Source organism: Xiphophorus couchianus, chromosome 4 (assembly GCF_001444195.1).
Source record: "Xiphophorus couchianus chromosome 4, X_couchianus-1.0, whole genome shotgun sequence".
Lineage (NCBI taxonomy): Eukaryota > Metazoa > Chordata > Actinopteri > Cyprinodontiformes > Poeciliidae > Xiphophorus > Xiphophorus couchianus.
The window spans coordinates 316,178-331,630 of NC_040231.1; the positions used below are offsets into that span (position 1 = coordinate 316,178).

General features: G+C 46.0%; 1 protein-coding gene across 2 annotated transcripts in view; it reads left to right on the forward strand.

Annotated features, from left to right (window-relative positions):
• The first annotated feature begins 384 nt into the window (after positions 1 to 384).
• The window catches only part of LOC114142953 (gastrula zinc finger protein XlCGF7.1-like), a 36,943-nt gene continuing 21,874 nt past the window's right edge, over positions 385 to 15,453 (forward strand). The window contains exon 1 of one of the 2 annotated variants that reach the window (XM_028014593.1): positions 385 to 652. In XM_028014593.1, the coding sequence (XP_027870394.1) occupies positions 497 to 652 (156 nt within the window). In that variant the 5' untranslated portion in view covers positions 385 to 496. The remainder of the gene's footprint in view (positions 653 to 15,453) is intronic. The other variant, XM_028014594.1, reaches the window with a different exon arrangement.

Consider the following 15,453-nt stretch of genomic DNA (forward strand, 5'->3'; position numbering starts at 1 on the left):
CATATTTGGAGGCCTTGAGTCCTGGACGCGGCCGTCGCGGGTTCGACTCCCGGACCCGACGACGTTTGCCGCATGTCTTCCCTGTTTCCTGTCAGCCTGCTGTCACTTAAGGGACACTAGAGCCACAAAATACCCTGGAGGGGTAAAAAAAACCCAATTACATAATGTTCATGAAAGTGGTGTTAATTAACAATTTAGATAGGAACGCAAGTAAACTAGATATAAGGGAATTGTTTGAGATATCATCTGGTGATTTTAATATTATTTTTAGTTTTTAAAAAAGAACGGGAGATTATAGGTAGTAAAAGCATCTGATCCATAATCCAGTCTGGAAGGTGGCGCTAATGCACATGATGTTGTTTGCCAACCACCATAAAAAAGGGGAAGAAGAAGTTACTGCGCATGCTCCCTGAACCTCGTGCGTTCAGAAATCAGTGACTCCGGTCCGGTGGTGTGAGCGATACAGAACCAGAATCTGGAGCAATTTGGGGCTGCGATGGAGAGTCGGGACCAGGACCAGGACCAGAACCGCGACCAGAACCAGGACCAGAACCAGAACCGCGACCAGGACCAGGACCGCGACCAGAACCAGAACCGTGACCAGGACCAGGACCAGGACCAGCTCTCCTGCTCTCCTTTTAGGTGGAAGAAGGTCAGTGATTCTGGACTGCTACTAAAAACCCGGTCTTGTGCGCTATTCTGTTCCCCTGTGAAAATCTGCCCCCTTGTGTCGGGAGCGCGCATTGCAGCCAGAGAGGCGGATCTGACCATTTTCACGGCGCTTCTGATCGATTTCTCGGTAAAAACAACTCAGTTAATCATGTCAAGCTTGTAACATTTAGTTTAATCGGCTGCTATTGTTTACAAAATTGTCAAAATAATTAAATAAACCAGGTTTTTTTTACGCTGTTTTGTGTTATTTTAAACGACAAGAGAATCGGTCTTTTTCCAACTTTTGTCACTTTCGCCTGACAGAAATAAAAGTCAGTCACCAAAACGCAGTTTTCCAACACGTAGTGTGTATTTATAATTTTTCATTGCTGATATAAGAGGATGGCTGAAAGCAGGGCACAAAAATTAAGACTTCCTGAAAAGACGAGAGCGTGGACTTTCTGGTAAATCCCGTTATAATGTAAATTAAAGCTGCAAGCAGCCTCGGGCGGCCCTCGCAGCAAGCGCCGCTCCGGCCTATTGGCTACCGCGGGGGTTCCGGCCACCGCAGAAGCTCTCGCACGGTTTCCAGAGCCGCAGCCCGCTCACCACCGCAGAAGCTCTGCCGCAGTTTCCCCGCCCGTCCACCGGGCGATACGCGTGAATGCGTTCGGCAGCGCTCCCTGACGACTGTAAAAAAATCTGGTGCAGATCGGTCGATGCATCGAGGAGATACAGCCGATGTATTAACTTAGGGGGCGCAGTGGAGTCAAATTACATTTCAAACTCGTTGGGCTCTTTAGAGGTGAACAAAGGTCATACATATCCAGTTTGGCGCCAATCGGATGATGCATGCGTGAATAAGAGCCGAACGTATGAATATGGCGAGGGACTGATATTCGCCATTTGGCCACGCCCACACGGTTCAGCCAGCAACGAGCATTGACAGAGCTCATCATCCGAATCATCTTGATTAGGTCAAGAGAGCCATAAACAGAGCTTTCCAAGGAAAAAAACGGCACTTCCTGTTCTGAGGGGGCGGGGCTTAGATGATGTCATAATATGATGACATAGGATCATCAGGAATCCCACCAGGATCACTCAGGCCAAGTTTGATGCAGCTCGGTCAAAATATGTGGAATGTAGAGGCAAACGTATACGAACGGCGTTGCCGCCATTGAAAACTCTTGGCACTTTAAAGCAAGCGACACCAACTTCCTTTCTGTCATCCAACACAGAATCACCTTGATTAGGTCAAAAGACCCATAAATGGACCTTTATAAGGAAAAAAATAGCACTTCCTGTTCTGGGGGGCGGGGCTTAGATGACGTCATACTATGATGACGTAGGATCATCAGGCATCCCACCAGGATCACTCATGCAAAGTTTGGTGCAGAAGCTATCGACCGTTCACAGTAAAATATGAGACTTCCTGTTGTCAGGGGGCGTGGCCTAAGTGATGTCATCATTTGACCATTGGATATTATTGGACACCCGATGATGATCAATAACAGAAAGTTTGGTGTCTCTGTGAGTTTTTGTGTTAGAAATACCAATTTTTCATTTTTTCCTCTTCATTACAACATTGGACTGTCATTCCGTAGGGCAATGCTGCCCTCTGGTGTCGAATTACTGAAATAGTTTCATTATTTAAGTAATTCGACACCAGAGGGCAGCATTGCCCTACACATGACAGGGATCCCCTTTGTAATTACATATTACACAGTCGATCACAGGGGAACTTTGAGCCCTGCTAACTCCCCTTCCGCCTGTTCAAATGTCACCATTTTGATAACTTTGAATCAAACATGCCTTATGATCAGACTGACCGAGGTTGAAGCCGATCAATCGAAATCCCTAGGAGGAGTTCAATCAAATGCAAAGGCTGGAAACGTCAAAATCGGGGTCAAAATTGGAACTTCAATGGCCGACTTCCTGTTGGGTTTAGAGCATGGCTCCAAGAGACTTTTTTGTATGTCCTGACAAGATACACATGTGTACCAAGTTTGGTAATTCTAGGTTAAAGCATGGCTTGGGGCTGATCATTTAAAATCTCCTAGGGGGCGCTATAGAGAAATTAGGCCACACCCATCAAATTTCGCTATGGATTCCTGTTGGCGGGTGGATAAGGATCCATCCTAGTGAGTTTGGAGCAGGTCGGCCCGAAACTGTGGAATTCAGAGCCAAACGAATTTCGATGGCGTTCGCAACGCCGCCACGCCCACCTGCTACATCGCAGCCGGTCGGGGTTGGAATCCACAACACACCAACATGTCTTCTGTCTCTGGACACAGTTTCATGTTGATTAGGTCAAAGGGCTAAGATAGCGACCGTTCACAGTAAAACATTACACTTCCTGCTCTCAGGGGGCGTGGCCTACGTAAAAAAAAAAATTTCACTGCAGGGTATTATAGGACACCCGATGACGATCAATCACTGAAAGTTTGGTCCCTCTCTGTGTTTTTGTATAGGAAATATAAGAGGTTTTTGTTTCATGGCTAGTAGGTGAACTTTGACCCCTGGTAACCCCCCTTCAACGTGCTCAAAAACTCACCATTTTGATAACTTTTAATTGGCCATGCCTTATGATCAGACTGACCGAGTTTGAAGCCGATCAATCGAAATCCCTAGGAGGAGTTCGATCAAATACGAAGGCTGTAAACGGCCAAAATAGGGTCAAAAATGGACCTTCAATCCAACATGGCCGACTTCCTGCGATACTTGCACTATGACATTACTTGTAAATTCTGAGCGTCTTAGTGAGCTCTACAACTGTACCGAATTTCAAGTCTCTACGATGAAGTAAGTGAATAGCAATGGGTCTTTTGAAAATTGCTAGGTGGCGACCATTTTTTTGCGACCTTAAAATACGAAATTTTTAAACTCCTCGTGTGCATCCGCCAAGTTTGGTGAGTTTTTGAATATGCTAAAGCCTCCAAAAAGGCGCCTCTTTGGGGGGCAGAAAAATAAGAATAACAAACAGTACAGATACAACACAACTAAGGCAAACTCAGGCAACTCAGGCAAACTCAGGCAACTAAGGCAAACTCAGGCAAACTCCGGCAACTCAGGCAAACTCCGGCAACTAAGGCAACTCAGGCAACTAAGGCAAACTAAGGCAAACTCAGGCAACTAAGGCAACTAAGGCAACTCAGGCAACTAAGGCAAACTCAGGCAAACTCAGGCAAACTAAGGCAAACTAAGGCAAACTCAGGCAAACTAAGGCAACTAAGGCAAACTAAGGCAACTAAGGCAAACTCAGGCAACTAAGGCAAACTCAGGCAAACTCAGGCAACTAAGGCAAACTCAGGCAAACTCCGGCAACTCAGGCAAACTCCGGCAACTAAGGCAACTCAGGCAACTAAGGCAAACTAAGGCAAACTCAGGCAACTAAGGCAACTAAGGCAACTCAGGCAACTCAGGCAACTAAGGCAAACTCAGGCAAACTCAGGCAAACTAAGGCAAACTAAGGCAACTAAGGCAACTAAGGCAACTAAGGCAAACTAAGGCAACTAAGGCAAACTCAGGCAACTAAGGCAAACTCAGGCAAACTCAGGCAACTAAGGCAACTCAGGCAACTAAGGCAAACTCAGGCAAACTCAGGCAAACTAAGGCAAACTAAGGCAACTAAGGCAAACTAAGGCAAACTCAGGCAAACTCAGGCAAACTCAGGCAAACTCAGGCAAACTCAGGCAACTAAGGCAACTAAGGCAAACTAAGGCAACTAAGGCAAACTCAGGCAACTAAGGCAAACTCAGGCAAACTCAGGCAACTAAGGCAACTCAGGCAACTAAGGCAAACTCAGGCAAACTAAGGCAAACTCCGGCAACTAAGGCAACTCAGGCAACTCAGGCAAACTCAGGCAACTAAGGCAAACTCAGGCAAACTCCGGCAACTCAGGCAAACTCCGGCAACTAAGGCAACTCAGGCAACTAAGGCAAACTAAGGCAAACTCAGGCAACTAAGGCAACTAAGGCAACTCAGGCAACTAAGGCAAACTCAGGCAAACTCAGGCAACTAAGGCAAACTAAGGCAACTAAGGCAAACTCAGGCAACTAAGGCAAACTCAGGCAAACTCCGGCAACTGAGGCAAACTCCGGCAACTAAGGCAACTCAGGCAACTAAGGCAAACTAAGGCAAACTCAGGCAACTAAGGCAACTAAGGCAACTCAGGCAACTAAGGCAAACTCAGGCAAACTCAGGCAAACTCAGGCAAACTAAGGCAAACTCAGGCAACTAAGGCAAACTCAGGCAAACTCCGGCAACTCAGGCAAACTCCGGCAACTAAGGCAACTCAGGCAACTAAGGCAAACTCAGGCAAACTCAGGCAAACTCAGGCAACTAAGGCAAACTAAAGCAACTCAGGCAACTCAGGCAACTCAGGCAAACTCAGGCAAACTCAGGCAAACTCCGGCAACTCAGGCAAACTCCGGCAACTAAGGCAACTCAGGCAACTCAGGCAAACTAAGGCAAACTCAGGCAACTAAGGCAACTAAGGCAACTCAGGCAACTAAGGCAAACTCAGGCAAACTCAGGCAAACTAAGGCAAACTAAGGCAAACTCAGGCAACTAAGGCAACTAAGGCAAACTAAGGCAACTAAGGCAAACTCAGGCAACTAAGGCAAACTCAGGCAAACTCAGGCAACTAAGGCAACTAAGGCAAACTCAGGCAAACTCAGGCAAACTAAGGCAACTCAGGCAACTAAGGCAAACTCAGGCAAACTCAGGCAAACTCAGGCAACTAAGGCAACTCAGGCAACTAAGGCAAACTCAGGCAAACTCAGGCAAACTAAGGCAAACTCAGGCAAACTCAGGCAACTAAGGCAAACTCAGGCAAACTCCGGCAACTCAGGCAAACTCCGGCAACTAAGGCAACTCAGGCAACTAAGGCAAACTAAGGCAAACTCAGGCAACTAAGGCAACTCAGGCAACTAAGGCAAACTCAGGCAAACTCAGGAAAACTCAGGCAAACTAAGGCAAACTAAGGCAAACTCAGGCAACTAAGGCAACTAAGGCAAACTAAGGCAACTAAGGCAAACTCAGGCAACTAAGGCAAACTCAGGCAACTCAGGCAAACTCAGGCAACTAAGGCAAACTCAGGCAAACTCCGGCAACTCAGGCAAACTCCGGCAACTAAGGCAACTCAGGCAACTAAGGCAAACTAAGGCAAACTCAGGCAAACTCAGGCAAACTCAGGCAACTAAGGCAAACTAAAGCAACTCAGGCAACTCAGGCAACTCAGGCAAACTCAGGCAACTAAGGCAAACTCAGGCAAACTCAGGCAAACTAAGGCAACTCAGGCAACTAAGGCAAACTCAGGCAAACTCAGGCAAACTAAGGCAAACTCAGGCAACTAAGGCAACTCAGGCAACTAAGGCAAACTCAGGCAAACTCAGGCAAACTAAGGCAAACTCAGGCAAACTCAGGCAACTAAGGCAAACTCAGGCAAACTCCGGCAACTCAGGCAAACTCCGGCAACTAAGGCAACTCAGGCAACTAAGGCAAACTAAGGCAAACTCAGGCAACTAAGGCAACTCAGGCAACTAAGGCAAACTCAGGCAAACTAAGGCAAACTAAGGCAACTAAGGCAAACTAAGGCAACTAAGGCAAACTAAGGCAACTAAGGCAAACTCAGGCAACTAAGGCAAACTCAGGCAACTCAGGCAAACTCAGGCAACTAAGGCAAACTCAGGCAACTAAGGCAAACTCAGGCAACTCAGGCAAACTCAGGCAACTAAGGCAAACTCAGGCAACTAAGGCAAACTCAGGCAAACTCCGGCAACTAAGGCAAATCAGGCAACTAAGGCAAACTAAGGCAAACTCAGGCAACTAAGGCAACTCAGGCAACTCAGGCAACTAAGGCAACTCAGGCAAACTAAGGCAACTAAGGCAAACTCAGGCAACTCAGGCAAACTCAGGCAAACTAAGGCAAACTAAGGCAAACTCAGGCAAATAAGGCAACTAAGGCAAACTAAGGCAACTAAGGCAAACTCAGGCAACTAAGGCAAACTCAGGCAAACTCAGGCAAACTAAGGCAAACTAAGGCAACTAAGGCAAACTCAGGCAACTAAGGCAACTCAGGCAAACTAAGGCAAACTAAGGCAAACTCAGGCAAACTCAGGCAAACTAAGGCAAACTAAGGCAAACTCAGGCAACTAAGGCAACTAAGGCAAACTAAGGCAACTAAGGCAAACTCAGGAAACTAAGGCAAACTAAGGCAAACTCAGGCAACTAAGGCAAACTAAGGCAACTCAGGCAAACTCAGGCAAACTAAGGCAACTCAGGCAAACTAAGGCAAACTAAAGCAAACTCAGGCAACTAAGGCAAACTCAGGCAAACTAAGGCAAACTGAGGCAAACTAAGGCAACTAAGGCAAACTCAGGCAACTAAGGCAAACTCAGGCAACTAAGGCAAACTCAGGCAACTAAGGCAAACTAAGGCAACTCAGGCAAACTAAGGCAACTAAGGCAAACTCAGGCAACTAAGGCAAACTAAGGCAAACTCAGGCAAACTAAAGCAACTCAGGCAAACTCAGGCAAACTAAGGCAACTCAGGCAAACTAAGGCAAACTAAGGCAAACTAAAGCAAACTCAGGCAACTAAGGCAAACTCAGGCAAACTGAGGCATACTCAGGCAACTAAGGCAAACTCAGGCAACTAAGGCAAACTCAGGCAAACTAAAGCAAACTAAGGCAAACTCAGGCAAACTAAGGCAACTAAGGCAAACTAAGGCAACTAAGGCAAACTAAGGCAACTAAGGCAAACTCAGGCAAACTATGGCAACTAAGGCAAACTAAGGCAAACTAAGGCAAACTAAGGCAAACTAAAGCAACTCAGGCAATCTCAGGCAAACTAAGGCAAACTAGGGCAACTAAGGCAAACTATGGCAACTAAGGCAAACTAAGGCAATCTCAGGCAAACTAAGGCAAACTAAGGCAACTAAGGCAAACTATGGCAACTAAGGCAAACTAAGGCAATCTCAGGCAAACTAAGGCAACTAAGGCAAACTAAGGCAATTAAGGCAAACTCAGGCAAACTATGGCAACTAAGGCAAACTAAGGCAACTAAGGCAAACTAAGGCAAACTAAGGCAAACTCAGGCAAACTAAGGCAACTCAGGCAATCTCAGGCAAACTAAGGCAACTAAGGCAAACTAAGGCAACTAAGGCAAACTAAGGCAAACTCAGGCAAACTCAGGCAAACTAAGGCAACTCAGGCAATCTCAGGCAAACTAAGGCAACTAAGGCAAACTCAGGCAAACTATGGCAACTAAGGCAAACTAAGGCAACTAAGGCAAACTAAGGCAAACTCAGGCAAACTAAGGCAACTAAGGCAAACTAAGGCAACTAAGGCAATCTCAGGCAATCTCAGGCAAACTAAGGCAACTAAGGCAAACTAAGGCAAACTAAGGCAAACTCAGGCAAACTAAGGCAAACTAAGGCAACTAAGGCAAACTAAGGCAACTAAGGCAAACTCAGGCAAACTATGGCAACTAAGGCAAACTAAGGCAAACTAAGGCAAACTAAGGCAAACTAAAGCAACTCAGGCAATCTCAGGCAAACTAAGGCAAACTAGGGCAAACTAAGGCAACTAAGGCAAACTAAGGCAAACTCAGGCAACTAAGGCAAACTAAGGCAAACTCAGGCAAACTCCGGCAACTCAGGCAAACTCCGGCAACTAAGGCAACTCAGGCAACTAAGGCAAACTCAGGCAACTAAGGCAACTAAGGCAACTCAGGCAAACTCAGGCAACTAAGGCAACTAAGGCAAACTAAGGCAACTCAGGCAAACTCAGGCAACTAAGGCAAACTCAGGCAAACTCAGGCAAACTAAGGCAAACTAAGGCAACTAAGGCAAACTCAGGCAACTAAGGCAACTCAGGCAAACTAAGGCAACTAAGGCAAACTCAGGCAAACTCAGGCAAACTCAGGCAAACTAAGGCAAACTAAGGCAAACTCAGGCAAACTCAGGCAAACTAAGGCAACTAAGGCAAACTCAGGCAACTAAGGCAAACTAAGGCAAACTCAGGCAAACTCAGGCAAACTAAGGCAACTAAGGCAAACTCAGGCAAACTCAGGCAAACTCAGGCAAACTAAAGCAAACTAAGGCAACTAAGGCAAACTCAGGCAAACTCAGGCAAACTAAGGCAACTAAGGCAAACTCAGGCAACTAAGGCAAACTAAGGCAAACTCAGGCAAACTCAGGCAAACTAAGGCAACTAAGGCAAACTAAGGCAACTAAGGCAAACTAAGGCAAACTCAGGCAAACTATGGCAACTAAGGCAAACTAAGGCAAACTAAGGCAAACTAAGGCAACTCAGGCAACTAAGGCAACTAAGGCAAACTAAGGCAACTCAGGCAACTAAGGCAAACTAAGGCAAACTCAGGCAAACTCAGGCAAACTCAGGCAACTAAGGCAAACTAAAGCAACTCAGGCAACTCAGGCAACTCAGGCAAACTCAGGCAACTAAGGCAAACTCAGGCAAACTCAGGCAAACTAAGGCAACTCAGGCAACTAAGGCAAACTCAGGCAAACTCAGGCAAACTAAGGCAAACTCAGGCAACTAAGGCAACTCAGGCAACTAAGGCAAACTCAGGCAAACTCAGGCAAACTAAGGCAAACTCAGGCAAACTCAGGCAACTAAGGCAAACTCAGGCAAACTCCGGCAACTCAGGCAAACTCCGGCAACTAAGGCAACTCAGGCAACTAAGGCAAACTAAGGCAAACTCAGGCAACTAAGGCAACTCAGGCAACTAAGGCAAACTCAGGCAAACTAAGGCAAACTAAGGCAACTAAGGCAAACTAAGGCAACTAAGGCAAACTAAGGCAACTAAGGCAAACTCAGGCAACTAAGGCAAACTCAGGCAAACTCAGGCAACTAAGGCAAACTCAGGCAACTAAGGCAAACTCAGGCAACTCAGGCAAACTCAGGCAACTAAGGCAAACTCAGGCAAACTCCGGCAACTCAGGCAAACTCCGGCAACTAAGGCAAATCAGGCAACTAAGGCAAACTAAGGCAAACTCAGGCAACTAAGGCAACTCAGGCAACTAAGGCAACTCAGGCAAACTAAGGCAACTAAGGCAAACTCAGGCAACTCAGGCAAACTCAGGCAAACTAAGGCAAACTAAGGCAAACTCAGGCAACTAAGGCAAACTAAGGCAAACTAAGGCAACTAAGGCAAACTCAGGCAACTAAGGCAAACTCAGGCAAACTCAGGCAAACTAAGGCAAACTAAGGCAACTAAGGCAAACTCAGGCAACTAAGGCAACTCAGGCAAACTAAGGCAAACTAAGGCAAACTCAGGCAAACTCAGGCAAACTAAGGCAAACTAAGGCAAACTCAGGCAACTAAGGCAACTAAGGCAAACTAAGGCAACTAAGGCAAACTCAGGCAACTAAGGCAAACTAAGGCAAACTCAGGCAACTAAGGCAAACTAAGGCAACTCAGGCAAACTCAGGCAAACTAAGGCAACTCAGGCAAACTAAGGCAAACTAAGGCAAACTAAAGCAAACTCAGGCAACTAAGGCAAACTCAGGCAAACTAAGGCAAACTGAGGCAAACTAAGGCAACTAAGGCAAACTCAGGCAACTAAGGCAAACTCAGGCAACTAAGGCAAACTCAGGCAACTAAGGCAAACTAAGGCAACTCAGGCAAACTAAGGCAACTAAGGCAAACTCAGGCAACTAAGGCAAACTAAGGCAAACTCAGGCAAACTAAAGCAACTCAGGCAAACTCAGGCAAACTAAGGCAACTCAGGCAAACTAAGGCAAACTAAGGCAAACTAAAGCAAACTCAGGCAACTAAGGCAAACTCAGGCAAACTGAGGCATACTCAGGCAACTAAGGCAAACTCAGGCAACTAAGGCAAACTCAGGCAAACTAAAGCAAACTAAGGCAAACTCAGGCAAACTAAGGCAACTAAGGCAAACTAAGGCAACTAAGGCAAACTAAGGCAACTAAGGCAAACTCAGGCAAACTATGGCAACTAAGGCAAACTAAGGCAAACTAAGGCAAACTAAGGCAAACTAAAGCAACTCAGGCAATCTCAGGCAAACTAAGGCAAACTAGGGCAACTAAGGCAAACTCAGGCAAACTAAGGCAACTAAGGCAAACTATGGCAACTAAGGCAAACTAAGGCAATCTCAGGCAAACTAAGGCAACTAAGGCAAACTAAGGCAACTAAGGCAAACTCAGGCAAACTATGGCAACTAAGGCAAACTAAGGCAACTAAGGCAAACTAAGGCAAACTAAGGCAAACTCAGGCAAACTAAGGCAACTCAGGCAATCTCAGGCAAACTAAGGCAACTAAGGCAAACTAAGGCAACTAAGGCAAACTAAGGCAAACTCAGGCAAACTCAGGCAAACTAAGGCAACTCAGGCAATCTCAGGCAAACTAAGGCAACTAAGGCAAACTCAGGCAAACTATGGCAACTAAGGCAAACTAAGGCAACTAAGGCAAACTAAGGCAAACTCAGGCAAACTAAGGCAACTAAGGCAAACTAAGGCAACTAAGGCAATCTCAGGCAATCTCAGGCAAACTAAGGCAACTAAGGCAAACTAAGGCAAACTAAGGCAAACTAAGGCAATCTCAGGCAAACTAAGGCAACTAAGGCAAACTAAGGCAATCTCAGGCAAACTAAGGCAAACTAAGGCAAACTAAGGCAATCTCAGGCAAACTAAGGCAACTAAGGCAAACTAAGGCAACTAAGGCAAACTCAGGCAAACTATGGCAACTAAGGCAAACTAAGGCAAACTAAGGCAAACTAAGGCAAACTAAAGCAACTCAGGCAATCTCAGGCAAACTAAGGCAAACTAGGGCAAACTAAGGCAACTAAGGCAAACTAAGGCAAACTCAGGCAACTAAGGCAAACTAAGGCAAACTCAGGCAAACTCCGGCAACTCAGGCAAACTCCGGCAACTAAGGCAACTCAGGCAACTAAGGCAAACTCAGGCAACTAAGGCAACTAAGGCAACTCAGGCAAACTCAGGCAACTAAGGCAACTAAGGCAAACTAAGGCAACTCAGGCAAACTCAGGCAACTAAGGCAAACTCAGGCAAACTCAGGCAAACTAAGGCAAACTAAGGCAACTAAGGCAAACTCAGGCAACTAAGGCAACTCAGGCAAACTAAGGCAACTAAGGCAAACTCAGGCAAACTCAGGCAAACTCAGGCAAACTAAGGCAAACTAAGGCAACTAAGGCAAACTCAGGCAAACTCAGGCAAACTAAGGCAACTAAGGCAAACTCAGGCAACTAAGGCAAACTAAGGCAAACTAAGGCAAACTCAGGCAAACTCAGGCAAACTAAGGCAACTAAGGCAAACTCAGGCAAACTCAGGCAAACTCAGGCAAACTAAAGCAAACTAAGGCAACTAAGGCAAACTCAGGCAAACTCAGGCAAACTAAGGCAACTAAGGCAAACTCAGGCAACTAAGGCAAACTAAGGCAAACTCAGGCAAACTCAGGCAAACTAAGGCAACTAAGGCAAACTAAGGCAACTAAGGCAAACTAAGGCAAACTCAGGCAAACTATGGCAACTAAGGCAAACTAAGGCAAACTAAGGCAAACTAAGGCAACTCAGGCAACTAAGGCAACTAAGGCAAACTAAGGCAAACTCAGGCAAACTAAGGCAAACTAAGGCAACTCAGGCAACTAAGGCAACTAAGGCAAACTAAGGCAAACTAAGGCAAACTAAGGCAAACCAGGGCAACTCAGGCAACTAAGGCAACTAAGGCAAACTAAGGCAACTCAGGCAACTAAGGCAAACTAAGGCAAACCAGGGCAACTCAGGCAACTAAGGCAAACTAAGGCAAACTAAGGCAACTCAGGCAACTAAGGCAACTAAGGCAAACTAAGGCACACTAAGGCAAACTAAGGCAAACTCAGGCAAACTAAGGCAAACTAAGGCAACTCAGGCAACTAAGGCAACTAAGGCAAACTAAGGCAACTAAGGCAAACTCAGGCAACTAAGGCAAACTAAGGCAAACTCAGGCAAACTCAGGCAAACTAAGGCAAACTAAGGCAACTAAGGCAAACTAAGGCAACTCAGGCAAACTAAGGCAAACTAAGGCAAACTCAGGCAAACTAAGGCAAACTAAGGCAAACTCAGGCAACTAAGGCAAACTAAGGCAACTCAGGCAAACTCAGGCAAACTAAGGCAACTCAGGCAAACCAGGGCAACTCAGGCAAACCAGGGCAACTCAGGCAAACTAAAGCAAACTCAGGCAACTAAGGCAAACTCAGGCAAACTAAGGCAAACTGAGGCAAACTCAGGCAACTAAGGCAAACTCAGGCAACTAAGGCAAACTCAGGCAAACTCAGGCAAACTAAGGCAACTAAGGCAAACCAGGGCAACTCAGGCAAACTAAAGCAAACTAAGGCAAACTAAGGCAACTAAGGCAAACTAAGGCAACTAAGGCAAACTAAGGCAACTAAGGCAAACTCAGGCAAACTATGGCAACTAAGGCAAACTAAGGCAAACTATGGCAACTAAGGCAATCTCAGGCAAACTAAGGCAAACTAGGGCAAACTAAGGCAACTAAGGCAAACTAGGGCAAACTAAGGCAACTAAGACAAACTAGGGCAAACTAAGGCAACTAAGGCAAACTAGGGCAAACTAAGGCAACTGAGGCAAACTCAGGCAACTAAGGCAAACTCAGGCAAACTCAGGCAACTAAGGCAAACTAAGGCAACTCAGGCAAACTAAGGCAAACTCAGGCAACTAAGGCAAACTCAGGCAAACTAAGGCAAACTAAGGCAACTAAGGCAAACTAGGGCAAACTCAGGCAAACTAAGGCAAACTAAGGCAAACTCAGGCAACTAAGGCAAACTAAGGCAACTCAGGCAAACTCAGGCAAACTAAGGCAACTCAGGCAAACCAGGGCAACTCAGGCAAACTAAAGCAAACTCAGGCAACTAAGGCAAACTCAGGCAAACTAAGGCAAACTGAGGCAAACTCAGGCAACTAAGGCAAACTCAGGCAACTAAGGCAAACTCAGGCAAACTCAGGCAAACTAAGGCAACTAAGGCAAACCAGGGCAACTCAGGCAAACTAAAGCAAACTAAGGCAAACTAAGGCAACTAAGGCAAACTAAGGCAACTAAGGCAAACTAAGGCAACTAAGGCAAACTCAGGCAAACTATGGCAACTAAGGCAAACTAAGGCAAACTCAGGCAACTAAGGCAACTCAGGCAAACTAAGGCAACTAAGGCAAACTCAGGCAACTCAGGCAAACTCAGGCAAACTAAGGCAAACTAAGGCAAACTCAGGCAACTAAGGCAACTAAGGCAAACTAAGGCAACTAAGGCAAACTCAGGCAACTAAGGCAAACTCAGGCAAACTAAGGCAAACTAAGGCAACTAAGGCAAACTCAGGCAACTAAGGCAACTCAGGCAAACTAAGGCAAACTAAGGCAAACTCAGGCAAACTCAGGCAAACTAAGGCAAACTAAGGCAAACTCAGGCAACTAAGGCAACTAAGGCAAACTAAGGCAACTAAGGCAAACTCAGGCAACTAAGGCAAACTAAGGCAAACTCAGGCAACTAAGGCAAACTAAGGCAACTCAGGCAAAGTCAGGCAAACTAAGGCAACTCAGGCAAACTAAGGCAAACTAAAGCAAACTAAGGCAAACTCAGGCAAACTATGGCAACTAAGGCAAACTAAGGCAAACTAAGGCAAACTAAAGCAACTCAGGCAATCTCAGGCAAACTAAGGCAAACTAGGGCAACTAAGGCAAACTCAGGCAAACTAAGGCAACTAAGGCAAACTATGGCAACTAAGGCAAACTAAGGCAATCTCAGGCAAACTAAGGCAACTAAGGCAAACTAAGGCAACTAAGGCAAACTCAGGCAAACTATGGCAACTAAGGCAAACTAAGGCAACTAAGGCAAACTAAGGCAAACTAAGGCAAACTCAGGCAAACTAAGGCAAACTCAGGCAACTAAGGCAAACTAAGGCAACTCAGGCAAACTCAGGCAAACTAAGGCAACTCAGGCAAACTAAGGCAAACTAAAGCAAACTCAGGCAACTAAGGCAAACTCAGGCAAACTAAGGCAAACTGAGGCAAACTAAGGCAACTAAGGCAAACTCAGGCAACTAAGGCAAACTCAGGCAACTAAGGCAAACTAAGGCAACTCAGGCAAACTAAGGCAACTAAGGCAAACTCAGGCAACTAAGGCAAACTAAGGCAAACTCAGGCAAACTAAAGCAACTCAGGCAAACTCAGGCAAACTAAGGCAACTCAGGCAAACTAAGGCAAACTAAAGCAAACTCAGGCAACTAAGGCAAACTCAGGCAACTAAGGCAAACTAAGGCAAACTCAGGCAAACTAAGGCAACTCAGGCAAACTAAGGCAACTAAGGCAAACTCAGGCAACTAAGGCAAACTAAGGCAAACTCAGGCAAACTAAAGCAACTCAGGCAAACTCAGGCAAACTAAGGCAACTCAGGCAAACTAAGGCAAACTAAAGCAAACTCAGGCAACTAAGGCAAACTAAGGCAAACTCAGGCAAACTAAGGCAAACTGAGGCAAACTCAGGCAACTAAGGCAAACTCAGGCAACTAAGGCAAACTCAGGCAAACTAAAGCAAACTAAGGCAAACTCAGGCAAACTAAGGCAACTAAGGCAACTAAGGCAAACTAAGGCAACTAAGGCAAACTCAGGCAAACTATGGCAACTAAGGCAAACTAAGGCAAACTAAGGCAAACTAAAGCAACTCAGGCAATCTCAGGCAAACTAAGGCAAACTAGGGCAACTAAGGCAAACTCAGGCAAACTAAGGCAACTAAGGCAAACTATGGCAACTAAGGC